Below are 12,405 nucleotides of genomic sequence, written 5' to 3'. Positions count from 1 at the left end.
GAAAGAAAGAAAGAAAGAAAGAAAGAAAGAAAGAAAGAAAGAAAGAAAGAAAAAAGAAAATGAAACAAATTTTCTGTTCTCTCAGCACAGAACAATGCACACAGTAGATGCTCTCCCAAAAAAAAAAAAAAAAAAATTTGTTGAGTGGTCAACATGGTGTTGGAAGATTTCATCAGGGCTTTCTCCCACCCTGCAACTCCCAGCGTGACTTGAGGCTTCCTAGCCCCCACAGGGCAGGCTCAGGGCAGATGGGCCAATGCAACAGTCAAAGGGCTGTGTCTCCTGGTGGGAGTCAGGCCAAAGCTCGGCACCATAATGGAGTCACCTTATTCAGCACAAATTCACAGAGTTCAGGATTCCAAAACTAATGAAGTCAAGCGACATAAGAAAACTGGCGGCCAGGCAAAATGAAAAGGAGAGAAAATTTCTTTTCTGAGCCAAGAAAGGGAAAGGCCAAGGTATGTAAGACATATGCAGCGAACACTTTGTTCTTCCTTTTTTATTTAGTCACAACACATCAGTACAACAGAGGCCAAACCCAGTTCAGTGGAGGTCGTTTACATTATACCTGCTAAAAGAATAAAGCTGTAAAATGATGCTTTTCTAGCCTGAACCAAATTAAATCAAAAGAAGGCTGGAAAGCCCTTTGAATATCTCAACAACCACATGTCCATGCACCGAAAAGGAAAACACAACACTAACATTTCCAGTTAAAAGAAAACCTAGCAGTTCTGGGAAGAAGTACGTTATGCATTTAACAGGTTCCACCACTGGACTATTCCATTGACCGCTTGCACCCCGAGATCACTTATCCATGTTAACACCTGTGAATTTGAGATCCGTGAGACTGGAACTTCATTGCATTGCTTGGGGCTGGTGAATGCAGGCATATTCTATGCAATTACCTTCCGTCTCCTCCCCACCAACTCCAAATGAGGATCTGGCCTACAAGTGGCTCTCTCCTCCCTAAGCCAGAAAAGCCAAACCCTGGCAGATGACACCAGTTGGTCATATGGACTCAGGGCCCCTGATGGTGTATACACTCACCTGACTGCCGCAGGAGGCAGAGAATGAACTCATCTTCTTTCTTGGATAAAGCTGATCATCTGATTTGTCAACGCTTTGTTCAGAAATATAAAATTCAACATAGATCCTTCCCCCCGCCCCGCAAAGGAATAATATTCATACAACACCTTAATTGTCAGAATATTAACAAATAGCATCATGTTAACATTGAACTTAGTGGTTTGGAAAATTAATTCTAAAAACATACTTCAACTATACAAGAAGAAAAACAGACCTTAATACTAAATGTTAAAATTCCCCAAACTTTGAGGCAAAAACGGGATCATTCTGAGACAGGTTTACAAAATAATGAGGCATAGAACAAACCTATTACCAAGTGTTGGTTTATACTCACTATTTCAATTTACTGTTTGGAACAAAATTTAACAACTAGTTTTTTAAAAACTGCTAATACATGACATGATAAAAAAATCTTAAAAAGAAAAAGTAAACCAACAAACCTTTAGTCTTTCAACAAAATTTATCTGAAAGTGTACCTTTTCCTTTTTACTGTTACTGACGACTTTAAGGTGATGTTGGCAAAAGCCCAGCTCAGCTGGGATTTTAAGTGTTCCCCTCCCTCATTCTACAGCATCAGTTCTTTAAAAAGCTCCAATCTCCGTTCCCCAAGGTCTATAGGGTTTGCCAAGGTTTGCTGCCTGCGTGGGTGCCGAAGGGCTCAGTGCATTGGGAGACAGTAAGTGAAAGGAACCAAAGGAGAAGGGGAAGGCCGACAGGGAAGCCACCGAGGAGAGCAGGGGCGGCGAGAGTTTGGAGGCGGTGGTGACCACAGGGAGCACCGGTCCGAGGCCGCCGCTAGGGGGCGCCCGCAAAGCGGGCGCCTCCGGATGTGCCGAAGCCAACCTGCCCTGGTGGTGTGGTTCCGTGGGCGAGGCCGTGGTGCCAGTGTTCCCGTGGCCGTTCTGGGGCAGCAGCAGGGGGTGCGCGACGTGCGGGTGATGTCCGAAGGCGCTCCCCCAGGGAATGTGTCCAAGGCCTGCGTGGGCGCCGCTGGCCGCTTCCCGCTGGGAGGCGTAGTTGTTAAGATGTGAGACCAGTCGAACTCGAAGCGGGTCAGAGGCATCTAGTCCTTCAATGATGCTCAGATAACGGGCAACTTCTGCCAGACACTCCCGAAACCCCAAACTCCGATAGTCCATTGCAAGGGCGTGTGCGTCAAAATAGCCTGAGGGAAAGAACAAAAGAAAAACCTTAAGGCTTTGCTCCTTTCCCCGCATGCCTTCAGTACCAAAGGCAGCCCTTCCTAACAAATAAATACATACAGCCTTGAAAACGGCATGCACGGGTTTTTATGAAGGTCCAAATATTCGGGAGTCGACCAAAGTCTTTGCATTAATCAACAGGAGAAGTATGTCTTTGCTAATGCAAGTTCAAAGCCCAATTAGAAGCTGCTGAGCAGAAAGTGGAATTATACCCTACCAGCAGATGAAACTATGTTCATTCCTTTAATGTTTCCCCCCAACAACAACAAAAAATACATCAAGGACAGAGAAACCACAGAACAGTGAAATTCATTAGACACACAGATGTAAGTTATCATCACGGAGCTTTTAGGCACTTGGTCCTGAGTAAAGCATTTTCCGGCTGGAGACAGACACACAGACCCTGGTCTACTATCTTCTGTTAGGTTTTCTCTAATTAACCACAACAGGTTTCTTTCCTCAAGAGTCATGTAGGAGCTTACTTTTTAATGCTGTCGATAAAATAAAGACCATATACTTAAAAAAAAAAAAGTCTTTTTCTCAAAATGTCAATAAACAAATGTGGTGAAATCTAATTGATCTTAATCAGGACTGTTACAACTTTAGGGCACCTCTCACATAAAAGGTATTCTCCAAAAGAAGGCGCATTAGCTCACTCCGAAGAGGACTAGAGTGAGGAATTCACTGGAGAATATGTGCATTTGCAAATGCCTTGATCGGCGACTGTACATGCCACACCATTCTCTCCCCACCCCCAAAGCTCGCATTAAAAAAATAAGGCAGCGACTGCACCAAAGCTGGCCTGCAGCGGCTGCTCATTCTACCCAGAACACTCAGGGCCGCCACTAGACTTGCCACTATAGTGACATGTACCTTTCCCTCCTGCAGTGTGCAGCATTTTCAGGTGATCCACGGTCATCTGGAGGATTTCGGCTTTTTCTAGCTTAGCAGATCCCTAAAGAAGAATATGGCCAAAAAAGAAAAAAAAAATTATTTGGCACCAAGTGCCTTTGGGGGAAAAAATTAAAATAGGCACGCATGTATATGCTCTCTAAATCATAAAAGTACAAACTAAAGCAAAATGGGTTGTCTTCGCAAAATACGTTGGAATCTGTATGTGATTCATCTCTAGCACAAGCAATATGGTTATTTTTCAAGACACAGATGAGGTTTCAGATTAATGAGGGTAAGGATTCCAAAGGTGTGGACAGCTACGGTGAGAGCTCTACGCACTTTTCTCCATTACCTGCTTCTCAAAGGCACTGGGTACCAGCCGCCTCAGCTCAGACAAACTGTTATTAATCCGGTCCCGTCGGCGCTTCTCGATGATCTGTAGAAAGCAGGCAAAACAAAGGGGGATATTTCCATCAAGACTGTAAATTTCAAAATGAAGCAAGGTAGCTCTTTCCATTAATTAATAACAAGACAAGAAGCACTGTAAAGAGACTCACGCCTCTTCGTCGTTTCCTGGCCAAGATCTGTGAAGATGTAGTTGGGGACATGGAACCTAGAGCCGAACTCAAGTTTCTGAATGAAGGGAGAAAAAAAAAAAAAAAAAAAAAAAAACAAGAATCGCTGTTAAGCGAGGGGAGGTGATATGAGGGGTCTCCCCCACGCCCTCCCCGCACTCAAGACTGTTTTGGCAACTTGGGTTTGGAAGCGCCTCGGGGGTCCTTCACCCCGGACGGCGGCCGGACCGAGATGCGCAGAGGTCAGCGGACGGCACCGACGTGCCCCGGGCCCTCGCCCGCTGTCACCGCGGCTCGCCTCCTGCCCAGGTTCCGCGCGGCCGCGGCCAACTCACCCATTCTCATCCGCACTCTCCTTTTCCACTTCGATGGTCTCGTCCAGCTCGCTATCCGAGGAGCTGTACTCGGGGTGGGCTCGCTTCATGCTGGCTGCGTGGGGGCTCCAGGGGAGGGTTGGCGCGGCGGGCAGGGAGGAGTTAACAGCAGCGGCGCCTCTCCGCGCTCGGAGGCTCGCGTTCCGCACACACTGATCCCACTCACGCTCAGCCTCCCGTTAAAATTCAACCATCCCTTTCCCACGCTGCGCCCCTACTCAGGTCCCGGGGGAGGGCAGGAGGGGTGGAGGAGGCGGGCGAGGGGGCGGAGGGGCGGGGCGGCGGCTCCAGGGCAACAGCCTCCCCTCCGCCAACCGGCTTCTCGCTCCGTTGATTGGCAGCCGCTCCGGGGAGGGACCAGAACGAGGCTCAGGGCGAGGGCGAACCCCGCCCCCGCCCTCCACGCCGGCCCCTGCCCGGCGGCGGTGCGTCGGCTCCGCGGGGGCTCCGCTGGGTCTCCGCTGCGAGGGAGGGAGGGGGGGCGCAGAGGAGGCGCGGGCGGCTGTGGGCCGGCGGCGGGCAGGCGGCGGAGGCCGGGTTGGGACACAAGCCCGCCGGCGGCCGCGGCCCCGCCCCGCCCCGCGCGCCCCGATTGGCCTGGACGCACGCCAGGGCCGCGCCTGCAGCGCCCGCCGGTGAGCCGCACGCGCCGCGGGCCGTGGGAAAGTGCCGGCGCCACGGCCGCCAGCCAATCCGGGCGGCCGGCGGCGGCGACGGCGGCCGCGCTGGCGGCGGCGGCGGCGGCGCTGGGCGTCCGCATGAATGGAGAAGAATGGGCAGGCGGGGGAGCGGGGCCGCGCGAGGGCGCGCCGGCGGAGGCTGGGCGGCCGCGGGCCGGGCCCCCCGTGTGAACCTGTAATCGGAGCCCGGGCGCCGGGCAGCCCCGGAAACCGCCGCCCTGCGCCGCGGTAAATCTCGGCTGCGGGGCCACTCGTGCCCGGCGGCGGGAGGCGCGCGCCGCTGGCGGAGCCGGGCCCAATGCACCTGGCCGGGTGGCGCGCCGGCCGCTCCGTGGGGGCTGCAGGGCGCCGGCGGGAAGCACAGCCCATGCACCGCCGCAGTGGCCACCAGCAAGACGTGGTTTCTGGGGAATGTCGTTTTTCGTTTTGGGGGTGGACCGTGTCCCCACATGCAGCCAGTCTCGCTTCTGCAGGGCTTCCCATCCTCCAGAGTGGAATGAGTACCCTGTGCATCTAATTTCCGGGCAAGTGGAATGCTTGTTTTCTCCGCTGACTAGGTGGGAAAAAAAAAAAAAGACCCCTGGGGATATCCATTATGGGTTTTTTTCTGTTGTTGTTTTTTGTTTCCAGGCTTTGGCGGCCAGATCTCTCAGCGGGCGACAGGGTGGCGGGGCTGGGCATTTGCGTCTGAGGCCGCCCTCTCTGCGGGAATGCACGTCTCTGACCCTTACACACACGCGCGCGCGTGTACACACACACACACACACACACACACACCACATCTCCGGCTTGGATTCTTGGCGTGTACTGGGAGCTCTGTGAAGCTACCCAAGTCCTCCAGAAGATACTGGGGGAGAAAATTGTGTATCTCTGGCCTGATGCCCTATTTGAGGATTTGTGGAAGCAGCCGGATGGGTGTTTTGAATTTGGAAATCCAGGGTTCTCTATCCCTTACAAAGGAGCAGAGCAATTGGTATTCCTCTCAGGTCCGTTCTTTGGCTGCTGACCTTGCAGTCCTGTCAGTGAGGGAGCACTTGATAGATACTGAGGATAAGAAACGTTTTCTCACTTTTGCAAATATCTTCACCGTTTCTATCCCTGCTTAATTAGCGAGTCGTGAGCCCAGTGCCATCTTAACACATTTGAGGCGCCACATCCTCTGAATGGCCTGAGCCTAATAGGTGTGTTGGATTTTAACCCCTCACCTCCACACACATATTATTCCGCCTCCAGGCTCCCACTGAACTCTTGTTTCACTTCACCTTCACCTCCAGGCCTCACTCCTTTTCCTGGTCTCCTCTGCTTCCCTCTCTAGGCTGGGTCCCTCCCTCAAGCCATGTTGGATTTTTTTTTCTTGCCCTTGTGGCCTGATATCCCCCCCACATGCCATCTGTCAGTTGTCCACTCAAGATCAACCCCATTTTCTGCTTACTCTGCCCATACGCACAGGTAACAGCTCTTTGGGGGTGGACAGAGGTTCAGCCTCCCAAACTCCTTTCCAACCTCCACAGTCTTCAGTCAGTCCTATCGTTCACTGCCACCTGCCTCTTCCCTCACCACCAGAACCTGATGGTCCAGGCATAGGAAACCCTCCACCACTCCCCTCTGCCGTCCAGAAGTCCCTCTGACGTTCATTTTCTTCCCCCTACCCCAGAAATTAGAGTGTCTCCTCCCTCTCTGTGATTCCGTGGTTCCCAGCCTGTGGAGTCTACAGAAATTGAGCCTTTCCTGCTTTGGCCCATTCTTGCTGCCTTGCAGGGGCATGGGCAGGCTGCAGATAGGTGGGCAAGAGGAAGGGACAACGTTGGGGCTGAGGATTCCTGATTCCACACGAGTACCTAAGCAAATTATTTCTCTCACATTCACTATTACTTTCTGTCAAAAATGAGGTTTACATTAAAATATTACCTTTCTCCTGCTTCTCAATCTTGACTCTCATTTACTCATCCATCCAACTAATACTGAGGTCTTCTGTGTGCTGGGCCCTGTGCTAGGGCTTGAGAATGCAATGGTGACCCAAGAGTGGCATGGCCCCTGCCTTTCTAGAACTCACATCCTCCTCTGGGGAAAGGGGAGGGCGGGGTGGGGGGAGCTAGACAATGAACAGGTGAAATCGCTGTAGGTATGCTAATGCTTGAAAGCACCTTTTGCTAAAGAAAAACAAGGGGGTGAAGATACGCCATGAGGTCTGGAAAGGACTTTTCTGAGCTTGGGAAGGCACTTAAGAACTAGGCGGTTCAGTTAGAGCCACCAAAGAAAGGGCTGAGGTCCTGCCATGGGTAGCAGAATCACAGGAGAGAGTTGGACTGAGAGTATGAGGCCAAGTTTTCTGCCACCTGCCGACTGGAGAGGATTCATCCCCGGAGGCCTTGAGTAAAGCACGGCTGTAAACTTCTTAGCAGTCCCCTGAGCAAGACACAACCTGCAAAAGTGACCTGCTCTCCAACCCAAGGGGGGCTGCCTAGACCTGGCCCCTCAGGAAAGGGCCTTTTTCCAAAGAGGGAGTGTTTTTCATAGTCTACCTGTCCTGTGGTAGCAGCCTCTCCACGTTTGCACATGAGCCCATCTCCTGGTCTGTCTGTGGAATCTGGGTTTATTGACTCACTTATATCCAGCGTATTGCCTTTTTCTGTGTTCTCTTGCAGAAGGGATGATGCTCCAGACACCTTGGAAGGTATAGGTGCTCCGTATTTTGGAATTCACTCACAGGGCCAGGCCCAGGTAGGGCCTTCCCACAGTTGAACCAGTGAGACCTCCAGAGGGAAAGAGCCCATCCTCAAACTCCAAGTTCCAGCATTTCTGGATGAAAGAGTATTAAGGGTGGCCAACTGGCTGGAAGCTACACAAACAGTGGCTGGGTAGGGGACTGCCCAGGAAAAAGCCCTGAATCTTCAGTTGTCCACTCATCAGAGGTTTGGCCACTGTCAAGGTCCCTATCTGAGTGTCCTAGATAAGGCCCTTTCTCTCAGTTTGCTAGGGAGCACAGGCGATCTTGACTGTAAGTGCTAGAAATGGTATGCAGGAAGGCAAGAGACTATACCAGCACCCCCCAAAAAAGAGAGGAGCTGCCTCACAAAGAGAGGGGCTGCCTCACTCTAGTCTTTTAGTCAAGTTGCTTCTTTATCCAGGCTGAAGCAAAACACCTTTGTTAAAACCACTTTCAGGTGAAGTCAGCCAGTGTTGGAGACATCTGAGTCTTGCTTGTTGATGTAGTCACTTGCCACACTTGTATAAAGCCCCTACTGTGTGCTGGGCACTGAGCCAGGCCTGGAGCAATGAGGAGAAAAGCCCACAGTCTTCATCGAGCTGCTCACACGAGGGTGTGGTAAAGATTCCGTCAGACTAGCCTTAGCCGCACAACATTGGGCAAGTTACTCAACCTCTTTAAACCCCAATTCTCGTATCTGTAAAATGGGGATATTCATAATCGTGGTTTTCCAGTGTCATTTTATATAAGATCAGGTCTATCAAGCATTTTAATGGTGCTTGGCCAAGAGGAAGCAAGCACTTAATAAACAGCTGCTGTCTTAATGAGCTAATAATATGCCTGATTCACCGATGAGTAAAACTGAGCACCGGGTTACCCCTCGGTTTTCTTCTGATGCTCTGTTACACATCTAATGAGGCTGAAAGGAGGAAAGAATTATTATCTAGTAATTGGATATATTAAAAACAGTCTCTGGAAGGGCACCTGGGTGGCTCAGTGGGTTAAGCCTCTTCCTTCAGCTCAGGTCATGATCTCAGGGTCCTGGGATGGAGCCCGCATCAGATTCTCTGCTCGGCGGAGAGCCTGCTTCCCCCTCTCTCTGCCTGCCGCTCTGCCTACTTGTGATTTCTCTCTCTGTCAAACAAACAAACAAAACAAAACAAAACAAACAAAAAACAAAACAAAAAAAAAACAGTCTCTGGAAAGTAATATCCTTTAAAGATGACGAGAAAGAACCTGTGCATTTTGCTAAGAGCACTAGACTATTTTGAGTAGAACTTAAAATAAGCATCTGCTATTCATTATTAGTGAAAGTTGTGTTTTTTGAGTTTCTTGTTAAGGAACATCCCCAAGCCCGCGGTGCTATAAATGTGTGCATAAATAAGTTGCATACTTAGGGAGTTCAGAGATGGCTCCTTTAGGAGAACACCCCAAATCAGAAACTGCAAGACAAGAGTCGCCCAAAACTGTCATACCGAAATTTTGACCGAACGCCAGTTTCCCTCTGTGCCTCACTCTCGCTGCTTTCTGTGGCTGCTGCCTCAAACGCCAGATTGCCTTGTGGCCTGTCATGCCACGCAAAAGTGCATTTCCACTATCAACTCCCCTAATTGAAGTCAGATGTAAGACGCCTTGGTGTTCGCCCCGGGGGAATTGCTTAATTGGAAACCCAGCAGGCAGCCATGGGTCCATGGGGAGAAGAGGCTTCCAAGCTGCCTGCTGGGGTTAAGGGACCCTTTCCTAGCTCTGCGCCCTTGAGCCCACCTCTTTCCTCCCAACCTGTTTCCTCATCGATAAATAAGAATAATCCCTCCACTTTGGTTCTGTTTCGTTTTGGTTTTTTTGAAAGGGAAAATGAGACAAAGCATTTTGTAAAATGCTGCACACGTGTTATGTCTCATGCTTGTGAGTTATGATGTTGATGGTGGTGGTGGTTGTAACACGGGCTGCTCCTCCCGAGCTCTGCCTGGCTACCTAGGAGAACGCTTCTGTAAACTCTCCTAGCTCCCGCCAGAGAATTCCTCCAGGAGGAGCCACTCTGTCTTTCAAAGGTGGGGTGGGGGAGGGGTATTTAAAATGCTAAAGTGCGTTTCACAGACCATTAATCTCTCAAGACTCTGTAAATAAAAGAATCTGTTTTCAAATACATTGGGGAAATTCTTGGAGATCTCAGGGCACGGGAGAGAGAATGGCTCTGAGAAGTCCTTAGTAAGGGACTCTCATGGACATGTGTCTAACTCAGCACTTCCCCAACTTTGGACCCGTAAGAAAATTAAACATAAGTGAAAAGCAACTTAATAAAAAGTATTGTTGAGTTCTGGTTATATAACTTCTGCTTTGAAAGTTCTTTGCTAACTACTCTGTGAGACCAATTCCTTCTAGAAATTTATAAAAACTTTTTTTTCCAATCGGGAACACGCATTTGTGTGTTATTCTTGTGCTGGGGCCATCCTAATCTTTCTACATAAATTCTTTGTAATAGCAGACATTTTGATGGCACTTACCATATGCCAGGCACAGTTTTAAAAACCTTTTCTATAATGAAGTGAATCCTCACACTAAACCAGGAAGGAGGAATTATTATTTTTCTTGGTTTTCACGGAAGAAGATAGGAAATTTGCCCAAAATCGTATCTGACTCCATTAGGGGTTTGATTCCATGACGCCCTCTTTGCCTCAAAGAGTAATTTCCAGAGTATTCTTTCCATTAAAATGACGCAAATAGTAATTTACAACACAGTTTTTGCAAAGTAATTCAAGTACTAACCTGTAATATATTCTTTTCATTATTTAAAGAATTTAACTACTTTTTATTTCCAGACTTTCAAGACAGCTCTGGATATAACTGAGATCAATCTTAAGGTGTCACAAAAGCAAGTTTGCGGTCTCTCAAACTTGTGTTTGTGGACACCTCTGAACCTGCACCCAGTTACCTTCAGTGGAAGGGAAGGCTTGTGATCCTAGACGCCGAAAGGCTCACAGGGAGGCCACAGTGAGGTCTGCAACTTCACTGGACCCCCAAGTATTCCATAATTTGGCATTTCTGCATTCATAGATGCTTATTACAAATAAGTCTTTAATGATTTTAAATTATCAAAATGCAAAGTGTGGCAGGAGGTACCAGGTGAGCCCCCAATCAGAACTCATAGACTCTGTCTTTGAAGATAGCAGGCTAAAAAAAAAAAGAAAAGAAAAGAAAAAAGAAAATAGCAGGTTGCTAACCTCCTAGCTTGTCTGTGTTCCTGAACTGATATACACTGGAGCTTTGGTTTTAAATGGAAAGGAATGTTGTTGAGTGTTTTTGGTTTTCTTACGTTTCAATTTAGGGACCCAGGGCAGAGATGAGGAAGAAGAGAAGAGCTGAGGGGATTGACTTTGAGTCTCAGAAGAGAGAAGGATTAGGACCCAAAGCTGAAGGAGCAGTTTGTGTGATTACTCTGGGGGAAAAAAATAATGCTGACCAGCACCCCAGTGACAACATGATTCAGACTGGGACGGGGTCACTCTGCAACCCGCACGCACTCCTCCATGCACATTTAGCACCAAATGGCACTGTAAGTGTGTGGGGTAATGTACCAGCGGAGAGACTAGGGGCTCAGCAAGGCAAAGGCTTAAGGAGGCCCCGGCAGTGATGAACTCAGTCCTGAATATCAAGGAGGCCCAGGTAGGGCTGAGTACTTAGAAAGGGGTCAAAATCTGACAGGCAGGAAGGGTTACATTGTAATCTGGGTATTGATGTGATTTTGTTTATACTCCAAGGCTAATGGGTCCAGGCAACATTCCAATCATAAGAGCGAAAATGAAGTGAAAGATGTTTGGATATGATCCTTCCATGTACTGAATTATGTCCCCCCAAATTTCATATGTTGAAGCCCTAATGGTATTCAGAGACGGGGCCCTTAGGAAGTAGTTGGGTTTTTTGTTGTTATTGCTTTTTGGGATTTGGGGGGTTGGGCAGAGAGACTCTGAAGTGGGCTCTGTGCCCAAGGCAGAGCCTGACACAGGGCTCTATCTCATGACCCTGAGGTGGTGACCTGGGCAGAAATCAAAGAGTTGGACGCTTAACTGACTTGAGCCACCCACGTGGCGCAGCAGTAGTTAGGTTTAAATGAGGTCACAGAGCGGGGCCCTCATGATGGGATTAGTGCCCTTAGAAGAGACACCAGAGAGCTTGCTCTCTCTCTGCTGTGTGAGGACACATTGAGAAGGCGGCCTTCTGCAATCCAGGAACTGTGAAAAAATAAATCTGTGTTGTCTAAGCCACCCAATCTATGGTATTTTGCTACGGCAGCCCAAACTGAGAAAACTCCTATTTCAAAATTTATAGAATGTTAATATATATCTCTGTAAGTAGGCATTTCTGTTATAGATGTGTTCTATTCCACAGCTTTTAGAATCTATTTTCCTTTTCAGTAACTGAAAGAGCAAAACAAAAGGATTTTACAAATGTTTCTACTTAAAAGTTCCCATTTTATAGCATCAAAGATATATTTCTATTTTTCTCTTTTTTTTTAAGTTTTTATTTACTTGAGAGAGAGAGAATGAGAAAGAGCATGAGGGGGGGAGGGTCAGAGGGAGAGGTAGACTCCCCGCTAAGCAGGGAGCCCTATATGGGACTCGATCCTGGGACTCCAGGAGTGTGGAGTGTGACCCGAGCAACTCAGCCAACTGAGCCACCCAGGTGCCCATATTTCTCTTTTTCAGGGACTTTTCTTTTTAGAACACCTTATTAATTATAAGTTAATGAGATCAGATAAGTATTTATCCCCCAAATGGCAAAGGGCTTAGTTTTTCTGGTTAGTATCACCATTTTTTTTAAAAGATTTTATTTATTTGACAGAGAGAGAGGGAGAGAGCACAAGCATGGGGAGCGGCAAAGGGAGAGGCA

At 48.7% G+C, this 12,405-nt stretch overlaps 1 protein-coding gene across 3 annotated transcripts; it reads right to left on the bottom strand.

Annotated features, from left to right (window-relative positions):
* Positions 1-490: 490 nt before the first annotated feature.
* On the bottom strand, positions 491-4,360 carry LOC111156810 (hes related family bHLH transcription factor with YRPW motif 1). Of its 3 annotated transcripts, none has more exons than XM_022517887.1 (5): positions 4,093-4,360; positions 3,740-3,815; positions 3,535-3,618; positions 3,162-3,243; positions 491-2,251 (listed from the first exon to the last, which is right to left on the bottom strand). In XM_022517887.1, the coding sequence occupies exons 1-5, from the start codon at positions 4,179-4,181 to the stop codon at positions 1,668-1,670; spliced, it is 915 nt and encodes a 304-aa protein (XP_022373595.1). In that variant the 5' UTR covers positions 4,182-4,360; the 3' UTR covers positions 491-1,667. The 3 variants fall into 3 exon arrangements, with proteins under 3 accessions (XP_022373595.1, XP_022373596.1, XP_022373598.1); XM_022517888.1 differs by having other exon boundaries at positions 1,519-2,251; positions 3,520-3,618; positions 4,093-4,285; XM_022517890.1 differs by lacking the exons at positions 3,162-3,243; positions 3,535-3,618; positions 3,740-3,815; positions 4,093-4,360 and adding an exon at positions 2,701-2,758 and having other exon boundaries at positions 1,519-2,251.
* Positions 4,361-12,405: the final 8,045 nt, after the last annotated feature.

This window comes from Enhydra lutris, unplaced genomic scaffold (genome assembly GCF_002288905.1).
Source record: "Enhydra lutris kenyoni isolate GAN:26980312 unplaced genomic scaffold, ASM228890v2 scaffoldscaffold49, whole genome shotgun sequence".
In the NCBI taxonomy this organism is placed as follows: Eukaryota; Metazoa; Chordata; class Mammalia; order Carnivora; family Mustelidae; genus Enhydra; species Enhydra lutris.
Note: the sequence above shows the minus strand (reverse complement) of the source record. Positions and strands in the feature narration are given on the sequence as shown.